Source organism: Eublepharis macularius, chromosome 7, assembly GCF_028583425.1.
Source record: "Eublepharis macularius isolate TG4126 chromosome 7, MPM_Emac_v1.0, whole genome shotgun sequence".
Classification (NCBI taxonomy): Eukaryota; Metazoa; Chordata; class Lepidosauria; order Squamata; family Eublepharidae; genus Eublepharis; species Eublepharis macularius.
In genome coordinates this window covers 10,826,560-10,840,079 of record NC_072796.1, presented here as the reverse complement: position 1 = coordinate 10,840,079, position 13,520 = coordinate 10,826,560, and the positions used below count along the sequence as shown (strand labels likewise).

General features: G+C 45.5%; 1 protein-coding gene across 1 annotated transcript in view; it reads right to left on the bottom strand.

Moving 5' to 3' along the window:
- Positions 1 to 13,520, bottom strand: part of SEMA5A (semaphorin 5A) — a 155,688-nt gene that overhangs the window by 92,833 nt on the left and 49,335 nt on the right. Inside the window, exons 4-5 of the mRNA XM_054984946.1 lie at positions 8,103 to 8,165; positions 3,977 to 4,075 (exon numbers count right to left, since the gene is read on the bottom strand). Coding sequence (XP_054840921.1) covers positions 3,977 to 4,075; positions 8,103 to 8,165 — 162 coding nt within the window. The remainder of the gene's footprint in view (positions 1 to 3,976; positions 4,076 to 8,102; positions 8,166 to 13,520) is intronic.

The window sequence follows — 13,520 nt, the reverse complement described above, 5'->3', positions numbered from 1 at the left end:
CCCCCAGGTGTTTCCCTCCAACCACTAATCCCTTCTGGGCTCCTTTGCCTAGCTGGCAGGGTGGGGTTGAGTGTGAGCCATCCCCAGCTGAGGGCTCCTTGGCCTTGCTTATGAGGGGCTGCCCCAGCCAGCCTCTGAGCTACTGAGCTTGCCTGGCCTTGCTCACGAGGAGCTGCCTTAGCCAGCTTCCGTGCTGCCTGCTTGGCAATGCGGGGCGGGGCTACCCATCTCCTCCCGCAGAATGCCTGTGGCAGCCCCCCCTGTAGAGGCTTGGCTTCTAGCAACTCCTGAGCCAGGCTGCTGTCTTCTAGCCCTGGCGTGGCCATGGGCTGTCTCAAGCTGCTGCAGCAGGGGTAGCTGGCTGGGCTGCCGGGATCAGCCACAGCTGCACCATGTTGGCTGGCTACTGGGCTTCTCTGGCTGAGCTGATTAGGGAAGGTGGGCCCAGCTGCGGCCCCTTGGCTGGCTGCCCAGCTCTTCCCACAGAGTGCCCTCAGCAGCTCTACCCGGAGGGGCTGGCTTCTGAGCACCTCCTGAGTCAGGTTGCCATCTTCAAGCTGGGGTGGATGCTGGGGCGTGGCTCTGAGTTGCTGTGGCTGCTTCTCCCCCTTTGCAGGTAAGGGCCCTGCTTGGGCTGCTGCTGGGTCCCAATTCTTCCTGCCTCTGCCCTCCCCCTTTGGTGTAGGCAGGTTCTGGCCCTGGCTGCTGGCTGAGGTGGCAGGACTGCTGTCTCCTGGCTGCCTCCCCCTGCTTCCTCTTGTTGAGGCCGGGGGCTGTGCCTCAGACCCCGGACAACTCACACAGACTCAGCGTGCATCACACAGTATCTCTATTAATGGCCATCTGGGCATCAGACTGAAATATCAGGGAATGAAGGGACCCTCGTGGCAAACTAGCAAAGATCCACAACCTGCTCACCCTTTTTTATTTTCAAATTAAAAGCAGCTCTGATTTATGTGGGGAGGAGAAATCAACTTGGGGCCATTCACCCTTGCCCCCACAACAAAATTTCCCCAGTCAAAAGTACCACCTTCCCAAAGCTGCCGTTTGTCCAAAACAATACAGGTGTTCATAGGTGTTTTGCTTTTTTCCTCCCAAGATTCCAGATAGAAAGCTCTGCTCACAGAGACCTCTATGGGAAGACTCAAAGGGCTTCATTTTGTTTTTTTTTATGGCTCCAGGAAATTCTACTTGAGTCAGTCCCCAAGGGCCAGGTGTAGGGTAACTTCTAAATCCGGGAGACAAAGATCTGTGCTAGTCTACAAGGACCCAGGGGCACTTTTGAGCCTTATAAACCGAGTAGATAAGCTAATCCACAAGGACCAGAGTGATAGCCTTCCATTTACCTGCCTGGGACCAACCCCAATTTCCTGTCCCCAATGAACTGGAGAAATGAATAGGAGAAAAAATGGTCTCCACATAGTGATACTCTAGGAATTTCCCCTAGCCTCTATGGTAAAGACAATAGAGCCTAGGGAAGGCATCATCCAGAAGTGACATCATATCCTCTCCATCATATCCACCACTGAGGTAGTGCTGGGAACACTACAGACTGTACGAAAGTAAATGTTACAAAGGTGCAAAGAGCTTTTATTGCATATAGCCAAAGGCCATTACAATCCTTTCCTTTCCTTTCTCCCATCAAAGCTCCATGAGACAAGGCTATTGAACAGCAGAAATAGGTATAACTTAAAGGATGAAAGGACTGGAAAAAAATTAGCTAAATTTTTGGGACCTTTAGCACCAAATAAAGAGCACAGAGAATCTGAACAAGGAAATTCAAAGCAACAAGCTAGAAGATGAGTAATATAAAGGGGCTCTAAGATTCTCATAAAATGGATATTCACAAAGGATATGAAAAGAAGTATCAATCTTACCTAAAGGGCTTGAAGAGAGTCAATCAGAATAAGAAATATTTAAAAATCTATCCCAGTGAACCTGAGAAGGGTTTAACATTTAGCCTAGTCTGGCAGAAAACCCTCGCATAGCAAGAAATAATAATAAAAATACATATGGCCATTACAATCAAACACTAAAGAAAACATAAGACATAAAACATGAATGTCATTATTAAAATGACCAAATCTTATCCCCCTTCAAATGCAACTTTTGCTCGTGTTTTCTTAGCAGCCAGAGAAAACACCAACACTCTGTAGGAGACGAGCAAGTGGGCATCCAAAAGAAGAAATATCAGTGTCCAGGGACTGCCCCAGGCTTGAGTGGGCTGTGCCCCCCCCAGACTGCAACCAATGGGATGGCAGCAGCCCTGCAAGCAGTGGAATGAGCTACAAAGCCCCAGGATGCCAGGAAAGAGGGTCATTGGCAGCAAACTGGCCGGCAGCATCTCCTGGACATGGGGAAAGTTGCACCAGCAAATGACATCATCAGCTGGTGCCCCCACTTGTCCCCACCTTGCAAAGCTGTGGCTCAGCCCAGCAGCAGCAGGAGGCCACCCGGAAAGCCTCTGAAGGGACGGGGGAAAGCCTGGGAGGGCAGGCAACATTATGCAGGGGGAGGAGTTGTGGGTCACAAACACACACGGAAGCTGCCCAACCAATGGTCATCAAGAGTTCTGGGAAGGGCCAGCATGGGTGAGGCAGTACTTTAGACCAGGTGCTGCTCCAGCCCCTGGCCCAGGTAATAATAATGTTAACAACAACAACAACAACTACTACTACTACATTCAATCTATATAACTCTCATCAGGACAACTTAATGCCACACTCAGAGTGGTTTACAAAGTTATTAATATCCTCATGACAATCTCCCTGTGAGTTGGATGGGGCTGAGAGAACTCTGAAGAACTGTCACTGACCCAAGGTCACCCAGCTGGCTTCAAGCAGAGGAGTAGAGAATCAAACCTGGCTCTCCAGATTACAGCCCTGCTGCTCTTAATCACTGCAACAAACTGGTAGCAGCACATGCCCTAGGGGGTGGAACGGGTGTAATTAGCATTGAGGGGGTGGCTAATAAAAGGGGCCTCCCAGGCCAAGTCAACAAGGAGACCGGAGAGTCAGGCCAGAGGGCTAAGAGGCCTGGGATCCTGGGAAGCGGCAGAGAGAGGGTTAGAGTGACAGAACCCAGTGCCCTTCCAATCTGAGGTGACAGGGCAACATGGTCGGGAGCTGGGCGCTGGCTCACATAGAGGAGGTGCCTCACATATTACCTTCTCTGCTTCTGAGGAAACGTTTAAGTCCCTCAAAAGCACTGTGACAAATTTGCTTCCAGGCTCTGTATAAAGAGAATAGATTCAAATATAATGGGGTAAATCTTCTGGAACTGGAGCTCTGCATAACACATAACCAAATAGCAAACGGTGTTTGGGAGCAGCAGCCATCCAGTAAGGCCATTGGCATGGGCTGAAACCGAGCAGACGCAAAGGCCATTCTGAGATTGTAGAGAGTGATTGACGCTGGACAGACAGAAGGCTCTGACACGGTCCCTTTTGAACAGCTTAAAACAGAGTAAGAATTTGGAGCTGGAGATGGATTGTCTATTTAACATGGCGTCACACTGGAACACACAGTCAATAATATTGTAATAATATTGTAAGCAGGATGATGTGTACACAGTCCATGACTGAAGGAAGACCAAGTTTTGCCTGTGTCAGGGCCACTGGGGGTGCCTCAGGGCAGGGCAGAATTTCTCTTTAAGAAGAGATTTTGAAAGGATTGCAGTTCTGGGATGAGGTGATCGTTCCAGTCTGAAACCTTCACTCCATACAGAAGTTGTGGGATGACCTGACTCAGGTATAATTTCAAAGCTGGATTTATCGAGAAACCTCTCTTAATACTGTAGAATTACAGTATTAAAATCACAAAATAGCCCAGTTCTACAAAACAGCAATCACGCTCCACTCCTATGCCCTCCACAACTTTTCTCTTTGGCTTCCACAGTGTATGTACACATAGACAAACAGTTCCCAAAGAAAAGGGATCAGCCTAATTTGGTAGCATGTCCATGTCCGTACTCTTACCGTCCGATTAGTGCAAATTGGTGTAAAAGCATTCGTTCCGCATGCAAAGAGCCGGTCTCCACCAATAAGGAGAACACGGATGTAATTCTGGCATTCTTCCTGCCGTGGAAAGGGAAAACAACTTAAAATCATCATTTCCTGAACAATATATGCTAAGCAAAATCTTATGTAATCTTGTGTAATCTCTTTACAGTGTGTGACTGTGCATGAAAAAGCAGGCTAAATCATCACAAATCTATTAATTGGCCTGAGAAAACAGATTAAATATATAGCTAATTCCTAATGTCAGCAAAGGAATCCATCAATCCTTTTGGCAAGATTTCCGCACATGAGTTTATTTACCTATTAGTGTAGCTGCAAGACTGATTATGGCAAGTCACTGCATAGTAAAAACATAGATTTTGTCAGAAATAATTTTTTTTGTCCCACCTGCCAGCTTTGCTATTTCTCTGGGGCACTGCACCTTATTTCCTCAAGCTTGGTAAATATTTATATTTTGAGGCTGAGAGTTGCAATTTCACCATCCCTTCTTGTACTGGAAAAAGGGTTTGGGGCCTAGGATCTAGGTCTGATTAACAGACTGCAGATACGTAGACCAGACTAGCAGACAACTGAGCTGTACCTAGGGTTGTGTTAATTTGCATGTTTAGCAAAGGCTCATGGGACATGTGCATAAAAAAGAAGTCACCATGACTGGGAGAGGTGGTATAATACAGGACTAGGCTAGCTGAAAAGACTAAAGAGGATAGCTGCTGTGGTGCCATTGGGCTTGCTGTTGTTGGTCCTCTAGTCACTTGCTGCTGGTTGTTGTTTTGGGGCTTCCTTGGGTTCCTGGGGATGTGTCTCTCTTACCTTGCACTGACCCAAACCCTCAATATCCTGCAAAGTCCTCTGTATAATTTCAGCATTGTATTTCTCAGCCAACTGGGTAACCAAGATAGCTTTTAGAGGGTCTACGTTAATACTTTGGCGCATATCATTTGGGATTCCATTTTGTAGCTTAGCAGTTTAAAATAATATTCAACAACAACCACTATTTCACAAATACACAATACATCCTGGACGAGCCCCCCAAAATGTAACCCCGAGTCCCAAGGACCAGGTTCAATGTCCAGAGATACATTTACCAATTCAAAATATAACTGCAATTTATTTAAACACAACTATGAAAACATTCCCAAAGTTCTCAATACTGGATCAGTAACCAGTGACCCCAGAGCAAAGTCCTGCTCAGAGTCCGTTGGTAAAGTACACAGACAGTTCTGTGGATCGGGCCAGAGGCTTTGCCTGGAACAGCCTCCCAAATATCCAGAAGGCCTCACCGCAGCAGGACTCTTCTTGTGAAGATGCTGTCTGAATCCTGGGGCTTGCTTGTTGCCCTAGGAGCAGTTCCCCTTTTCTCCTAGCAAGATGAAGTGGGGCAGCTCTGTTCTAGGGTGCTGGTCTCAAGGAGTCAATGAGTTCAGCTGCCAGCAATTTTTGCTGTCACTTCTTCAGCTCTTCCAACCAGTAGTTTCAGCTCTATGGTGTTCTTAGCACAAAAGGTTGGAAACAAGCCTTACCTTCCAAGCTGCAGAATCAGCTCTGCTCTTTTCTAGGGTCTTCAGCCAACCTAGTCCTGTATTATACCACCTCTCCCAGTCATGGTGACCTCTTTTTTATGCACATGTCCCATGAGCCTTTGCTAAACATGCAAATGAACACAACCCTAGGTACAGCTCAGTTATCTGCTAGTCTGGTCTATCTATGTATCTGCAGTCTATTAATCAGGCCTAGATCCTAGGCCCCAACCCCTTTTGCCAGTACTGGCTTACATTCATTCTACTAATATGGGCCCGACCACCTATGAACACTGCAACTTTACCATGACAGAGAAAATGCTTGAAAATGTCCCGTCTCTCAAGCATGACAAAAATGGCTATTTTCCTGTGGAGGCCACCTCCGAAGAAATAATGCCCCACTTGAAATGGAAGCCATATTATCACATTATGAAGAGAATGACACATCAAAAATACCCTTTACCCCTCAAATTTTGCTTGTCTGAATGCTCAGATTCTGCTAGAAAATCAGTCCTCCACTATTGCCAAGGCCCAGTTGCCTGTTTGTAAGAGCTGGCCCAGAATTTCAAGCAGCTTTCACATGGGTACTACTTCCAGGGAATGAAAAGCTGCTGACAGATGGGGAACAGTCATACCAAGATATAATTATGTTAAGTGTTAAGGTTGCCAACCTCCATGTAGGCCCTGGAGTGCTTCCAGAATTATAGCTTATCTCTAGACTACAGAAGCAGCTATCGCGTGTAGGAGAAATGGAAGTCCTAGTGTGCTAGACCTTGGATACCCTGGGATTTCCATTTCTTCTAGGAGAAAGTGATTAGTAGCTGTTTGTTAACATGTTATTTATATCATATTTTATTTATTATTTATTTATATCATATTTGTATTCCGCCCTCCCTGCAAGCGGGCTCAGGGTGGACAGCCTGAAAATCATTTTAAAACGTTCCATATTAAAACATTAAAACATCATATAAAAATAGCAGCACTCTTTGCCTGGCGGCAGCAATACAACTATTAACAAGCAATACAGCAGTGCAACTAGACATAGCAGCACAGTAACAGCAGCTGAAAAACAAACAGTGGTGGGCAGCTTTCACAGGGAGGGGGGTAGATGTTGCATCCTCCGGCCAGCGGAGGCCAAACCTCAGCCATGAGCCTAGCAGAACAACTCTGTCTTACAGGCCCAGCGGAAAGATAGAAATCCTGCCAGGCCCTGGTCTCAGTAGACAGCATTCCACCAGGAAGGACCCAGGACTGAGAAAGCCCTGGCTCTAGTTGAGGTGAGGCAGGCCTCCTTGGGGCCAAGGACCGATAACAATTGTTTTTCTCCTGATCGGAGGGTCCTCCGGGGAATATATGGGGAGAGACAGTCCCTCAAGTACGCTGGCTCCAGTTCGCACAAGGCCTTATAGGTCAATACCAGAACCTTGAACCTGATCCGGTCCTCCACTGGCAAAGTGGAGTTAAAGGCTAGAGGCTGGTTGCAGACTGAGAGAGGGATGGGACTGCTTTTGGCTGGCATCCTGCTCTTCAAACAGGATTTTTCTTCTTAAACACTGAGAAAAACCTGAAGATAATTTTGAGAGGTCTGTTAGGTTGAGTGATATGAGGCAGAAAATTTAAATTTAAAAGTTTGGTGGGAGGAAGTGACCTCACAGGAAGGGCAGGAGTTGGAACAGCTTACCTCTGACCTGGACATGACATCACAGGATATAACATCACATTCTCATTGAGCTCCCTCCCCTCTGCAAACTCTACCCACCCGAGGCACTGCCCCAAATCTCCAAGTAATTCTAAATCTGGAGTTGTCTACGTAGGAGTTGCATTATTGAAAGCCATGATTTTTTTCAAAATCAAAGCAATAGCTACTGCAGTCATAAAAATTAAGGCAGTGATGTATACATCCCCCTAGAGAAATACTGGTTCATACAAATGGTATCTCATATGAACAACCCAGCCATCAGCCCACCAAGCACTCACATGGAGTGCCACAGGGCAATGTGAAACAGTCCTTAGCTATGGAAGTTTGCAGACCTACAAATGCATTTTCTTCTCTAAAATTACCATCTGAAATGGGAAAATATGGATTTCAAAACCAGAATCACCTCTAGATCATGTCTAATGGCCACACTTGTAATGGAAGCAAGAAACCACAAGTTATGCACAATTCTCAAGTGTTGGTTCTGACTTCACAGCCACCAGCATTTTTCTTGAAATGAATCTCCAGCTTTTCAACATTGGTGCATCCTACCTTTTTATGTTGTCTGAGTTCTGCAACTCTTCCAGGGTAGGTACTAGAGGCAAAAGTTAACCTACAAAAAACCTTCTAGAAATATTCCACCTAGCAATGGATTCCAGTGGTCATGCAGGCAGGAGAAAGATCTGCCCAGGAGATCGTGTCGGTGTGACTTGGTTCCTCCCCTGTACTCAAGCTGCAATCCTACACACTTCCTCCGGAGTATTGTCCAGCTGAACTCAGCAGAGCTTACTTTTAAATACAAACATGGGAACGAGCTGGTGTTGCAATTTCTCATGCAGATCTAGGAACCCATTAAGAACCATTGACTAACCTTTGACTTGCCTTTACTGTAACATGCTTTCTTAGTAGCTTCATCACACTGCCATGCCACACCCTAAAGCACAAAAACACAAACAGTATTTGTGGGCAGCAACAAGAAAAATCCACAGGTTGTAGCAAAGAGAAACCCCAGTGAAATCAGAATATGTTTGATCTTACTCCTTGTTTTAAAATTATTTAATTGTTAATGATATTGTCACAGTACAATAAATTATGATGATATCTGTGGGCAATTTGAACCATCTTGAGAACATTCAAAAGGCCATGAGCACAGAATGGCGATTGCTAAAGCTGGTAGCACTCCAGTGGGAAGTCTGCTGTACCATGGCTCAAAAACAAGCACAAAATTGGGACGTATCATTCTTTAGGAGAATGTGTTGGAGTGATCATGCAGCACATCTACCATCTTGGCAGCCACCGAGAGAGAACTACTTTGAAGTTTGAGGCAGAGGTTCGATGCTGAGAATAGAAAAAAGAATAGAGATAGAAATACTAGAGCAACACCTCCCCCCACCCCCACTCACCCACCCTGGTTTCCAGTTGGAGGAAATCCATCAGTCTCTGCTTAATGTGCCTTCTGTTCTCAGAAATAAAAAAGTGACACAAAATGGTGGATGGGGCTAGCCACAATTTGTTGTCCATGCAGTATATTTGATCATGTAAGGGCACCACTGGGCACTATTGATACTATGGGAAAGGTGCCATACAAATGTTTGAATAAAAAAATAAAACAACACTTCAGTTGCACATGTAATCAAATGTGGGAACCGACACTGAAATACTCTGCGTTTATTAATTTAGGACTAAGAGATTTTGCAAGATTATAAATATTAAACATGTAAAATAAACAGGCATGTCAGGGGTAGCCACAATTGTTCACATTCACATTCAGAGCACAGGAGGAAGGTAGCTTTAGCATCAAAGTGGGTGCAAACGGAGAAATGAACTCTTGAGAAACCTTGCCTCCGTTTCCCTCAGGCTGGCTCCAATCCTGGCCACATTGAAAGGAAAGCACCTGAAGCAAGGGATTGTGTGGCAGTACGACAGAGGAGGGGGAAAGAAAGGCTCTGTTCCCCTCATCCATGTACTCCTCTCAATGTTAAAATTAATCCTAATCCTTTATTTTGTATGTAAAATGCTGCGGCCCAACTGCTACCACGAATCACTCCCATCCTACAGTCACTCCATTGGCTACCTATCAGTTACTGTGCTCAGTTCAAGGTATTGGTTATTACATACAAAGCTCTTCTTCACAGGCTTGGTCCGGCATACCTACGGGATAACTCCCTCCCTGTGTGGCAGCTTCACTCATCTGAACAGGGTCTTCTGCAGGTGCCATCCTGCACGTGGGCGAAATCAACAGCGGCCCATACAAAAGCCCTACCCTGTGGAACAGCCTGCCTGAAGAGGTCAGGAGAGCCCCCACCCTCCTGGTTTTCCACAAACGATGCAAAATCGAATTATTCAAAAAGGCTTTTTACTCATATAGGAGGGCTGTATTGTAGGAAGGGGGTCTCAGATGCTTCGCTAATGAGTGAGGGACCATAAACTTCACCACTATGTGGCCTTATATATTATCTGTTGCTTTAAATATGTACTCCTATGTGCTACCTGTGCTTCATGTTGTCTAATGTCTGTCCCAGAATTGCTTATGTTCTGTTTCAGCATTTCTTCAATTCTGTATTGGAGCCTTGCCAATGCTATGTCTTTGTAAACTTGTATTTATTTACCCGATGGCATTGTCCTTGATACTGTATGGAAATATCCTTGATACTGATTGCACTAATCTCACACTAAGTAATCCGCCTTAAGTCTCAGTGAGAAAGGCGGACTATAAATGACGTAAAAATAAATAAATAAATAAATAAATAAATAGGAGAGACGTGTGAATAAATAAGCTGGCAGCCACCATCATGCTTAGCCTTTGGCAGATGTTCTACGTGTAACGAATACAACCATTTTGAATGTAAAACCAGAACAAACAAATCTGCTTTCTTCAGAGTTTGATCACTGGTATATCAAGGTCAGCATTGTCTACCAATCCTTTTAATTGGGGGTGCCAGGAATTGAACTCAGGACCTTCTACATGCCAAATGAGTTCTCTAAATACCCAGCCATTCCCACCTTATCTACCTAAGTTAACTTCCAAAACCATCTTTGGCCCATGCTCTTATTCATTTGAGATCAGTTTGATTTGCATACGTCGGCAGGTGACAAGACTTGACTTAGAGATTTCTGCAGCTTGAGCAACTGCTAAAGACATAGGAGCACAGGAGCTGGGTCAGTTCTGGTCCATGGGCAACCCTGTACATTTCCTTGCCTAACTTACAAGATGTCCCAATGAACCTCATCTGCTTTTGTTAAGTATAGTCTCTCTCAACTCTCTGTTCCCCTTTCTGGAGCACCTTTCAATTACTTATTGGTACAACGTTATGATTATATTTATGAATAATATGATTCCAGGCACCAAGTGATGCTGGAGAGGGTGCCCCAGCCACCTGGAATAGTGACGCTCTACTCTGAAGGGCTCTTCCCCTTGATGAATGCAGGGTTTAAGTGGGAGTTGAGGTCATCAATTCTTTGCCTGCTGATGGACCAGTTTCCATGGAGACACGGCAGACAAGCCCTTCTGTCAGCGGAGACAGACTCTGGCAAGGCGAGGGAGAGACAAGCTTTTGCTTTCTAAGCATCGTCTGCTAATCTTTTTAAATTTTCACCTGACTGCAGTGCAAACCCAGGGGAGCCCAGACTGACTGCCTTTTCAGGGACAGCTACCCCGTGGCTGACAGAGAAATGAGAGCTAAAGGCTATTACATCGCTGTCTTGTTATACATTTATGTCACCTTTTTAAAAAAGGCCAAAACTTCAGAATTATGCACTTCTATTTGTTTTTGTTGGGGTGGGGGGGGGGGGAAATGTAACTATCTGAAATGAAGTCACAGGCTGAGGGCTGGTTTTAACCCAGGAAACAGTTCAAAGGCACGCTCAGCAGTGGAACCCCTTTCAGTCCTTATGATTTTGGTACTCCTATCTTGTGGTCATTTTGTGTAAATAGAGCAATATGCAGGGCTTTTTTTCAGCTGGAACACGGTGGAATGGAGTTCCAGAACTTCTTGAAAATGGTCACATGGCTGGTGGCCTCGCCCCCTGATCTCCAGACAGAGGGGAGTTGAGATTGCCCTCCGCGCCGCTCAGCGGCGCGGAGGGCTATCTCAACTCCCCTCTGTCTGGAGATCAGGGGGCGGGGCCACCAGCCATGTGACCATTTTCTCCGAGGGCAACCCACTGAGTTCCACCACCTCTTTTCCCAGAAAAAAAGCCCTGGCAATATGCATAACTGCTTTCCCAATTAGGCACTGGTACATGAGACCACTGCACCAAAATTGCATCTCCTAAGTTTTGCCTTTTAGAGAACCTGTTCTGCATTAACATGCCTGCAAAGGAACCCCTGAATGTTTGCCAGAACTTCTATGCATGGAGGATAATTCTAGAATATGTTCTAGGATCCCGTTACTCAGAAGAAATGATATAGTAGACAAGTGAGGTCTCTCCCAACAGTTGGGGATTTTTGTTTTACTTTAGTGCAATCATGGGGGGCTCTGGTCTTGATCAAAGCAAGAGAATCGTCATTTTCCTTGGTCAAATTATCCTGAACCTATTTTTCTCCTGCAGGGAGAAAAATACACAGACTTGTAAAAATACACAACAGAATCAATCCATGGATGCTGCATGTGTCTCCTTTATCATATCTTAGTTTGATTCTCACTTCCTGCAGAGCGCTGGTTAGGCCTTTTTGGCCTCCCTGCAGCCCGGCACAAAGGTCATCAGTTGACCACATACCAGTGCGCCCCCCCCCCACCAGTGCCAGATCTCAAGGGAAGATAAGTAATGGATGGGTAATCTTCATTCAGGAAAGCCTGTCTAGTATTATTGATTTCCACATTAAGAGACCTCTGCTACGTTTTCAAGCAACTCCAAGGTTCCCTGGAACACTGTCTGAAAAGCCCATTAATACAGAGAAATAGTGTGGTGTAAGAAATAGAGAGTTGGTTTGGGGCCAAGGACACGCAGGTCCAAATCCCCGCTCAGGCAAATAAAGCTAGCCTTGGGACAGTTAGCTACAAGCTCTCAGCATAACTTATCCCACATGTTTATCAGGCAAATAAATGAGGGTGGAACTTCAGGTTGGATCTAATCTAAGTTTTCTGCTCACACAACACTCTCCTGTCAGTGGAACAGAATGTACCAGCCTCTCCTTCCACTGCAGTCCACTCATCTTCCTAAAACGCTGTTCTTGGGGGCTCTCAGAAACAGCAGGAGAGGCAAATCAGGAATGGGAATTTTTTTAGTCTGGATCCAATTCTTCATGTAGAACATCCTGTGTTTCTTGGTGGACACAGAATTGTAACAATAATAACTGCACTTATATACTGCTCTTCTAGATGGATTAGTGCCTCACTCAGAGTCTTTCTACATGAGACACCTGACACGTGAAGAACACGTGTTGGGAGATGCAATGGTAGCTGGGAAGCGTAGTTTAAAAAGACAGAGCAGGCAGCAAGGCAAAGGCTTTGCTGTACACTGCAGCTGTGTGAAGGGGCTGTGAAATGCCAGAAGGGAAACTCTAGCCCATTATAACCTCCTCAGGTCCAAGCCCAGCTCTGGAAGGCAACTCCAGCCCACTTCCATTCCTCGTTGCCCTCTGGTTGCGATCCCACACAGTTTTAGACTGGAGAGGTGAAATTGACAGAGCCTTTGGGGTGGCAAAGATGAAATTAACCAACCATTTGAGGAGCAATCGCTGCCAGCTCTGTCTTTTAAAACTACGCTTCCCAAGTAACATTGCACCTCCCTACACTTGACAAACATGCGCCAAGGCGTCTTGTGTAGAGAGACTCTCAGAGCAGTGAACACGATCAGTGCTATTATTATCCCCACAATCCAGCTGCGGTTAAGAGGACTGGCTTACTCAACATCAGTTAAAGAACTCATGGCAGCAGTGGGATTTGAACCAGCAGAGTGTTGATTTGCAACACAACCATTTAACCACAAACATAAATAAACTTGACAAGAATTTTCACCAACAAATGCTTTTAACTTCAGTATTTCCTATAACTATTGAATTTCTACAACCATTTCCAGAAAAACCGAGCACTGAATTACCAATCTGTCTGTAACAAATTACTTAGAACAGCATGACTAGTAGTGGGTTTGGTAAAAAAAGTATTTCTTCCGAGGGTGGGGCGGCTCCCTTGATCTCAGTGTGGCATAAAACCTCCTTCTATCAGGATGACAAACAGAAAATTTGGAAAGCATTCCAAAGCCCTGTGCAGGACAAATGTGACCTAAAAGTCTGTGGGAGATTGTCTGTGCATTTTTTTGTAAGTACCAGTAGTAAGGCACCAGTGCT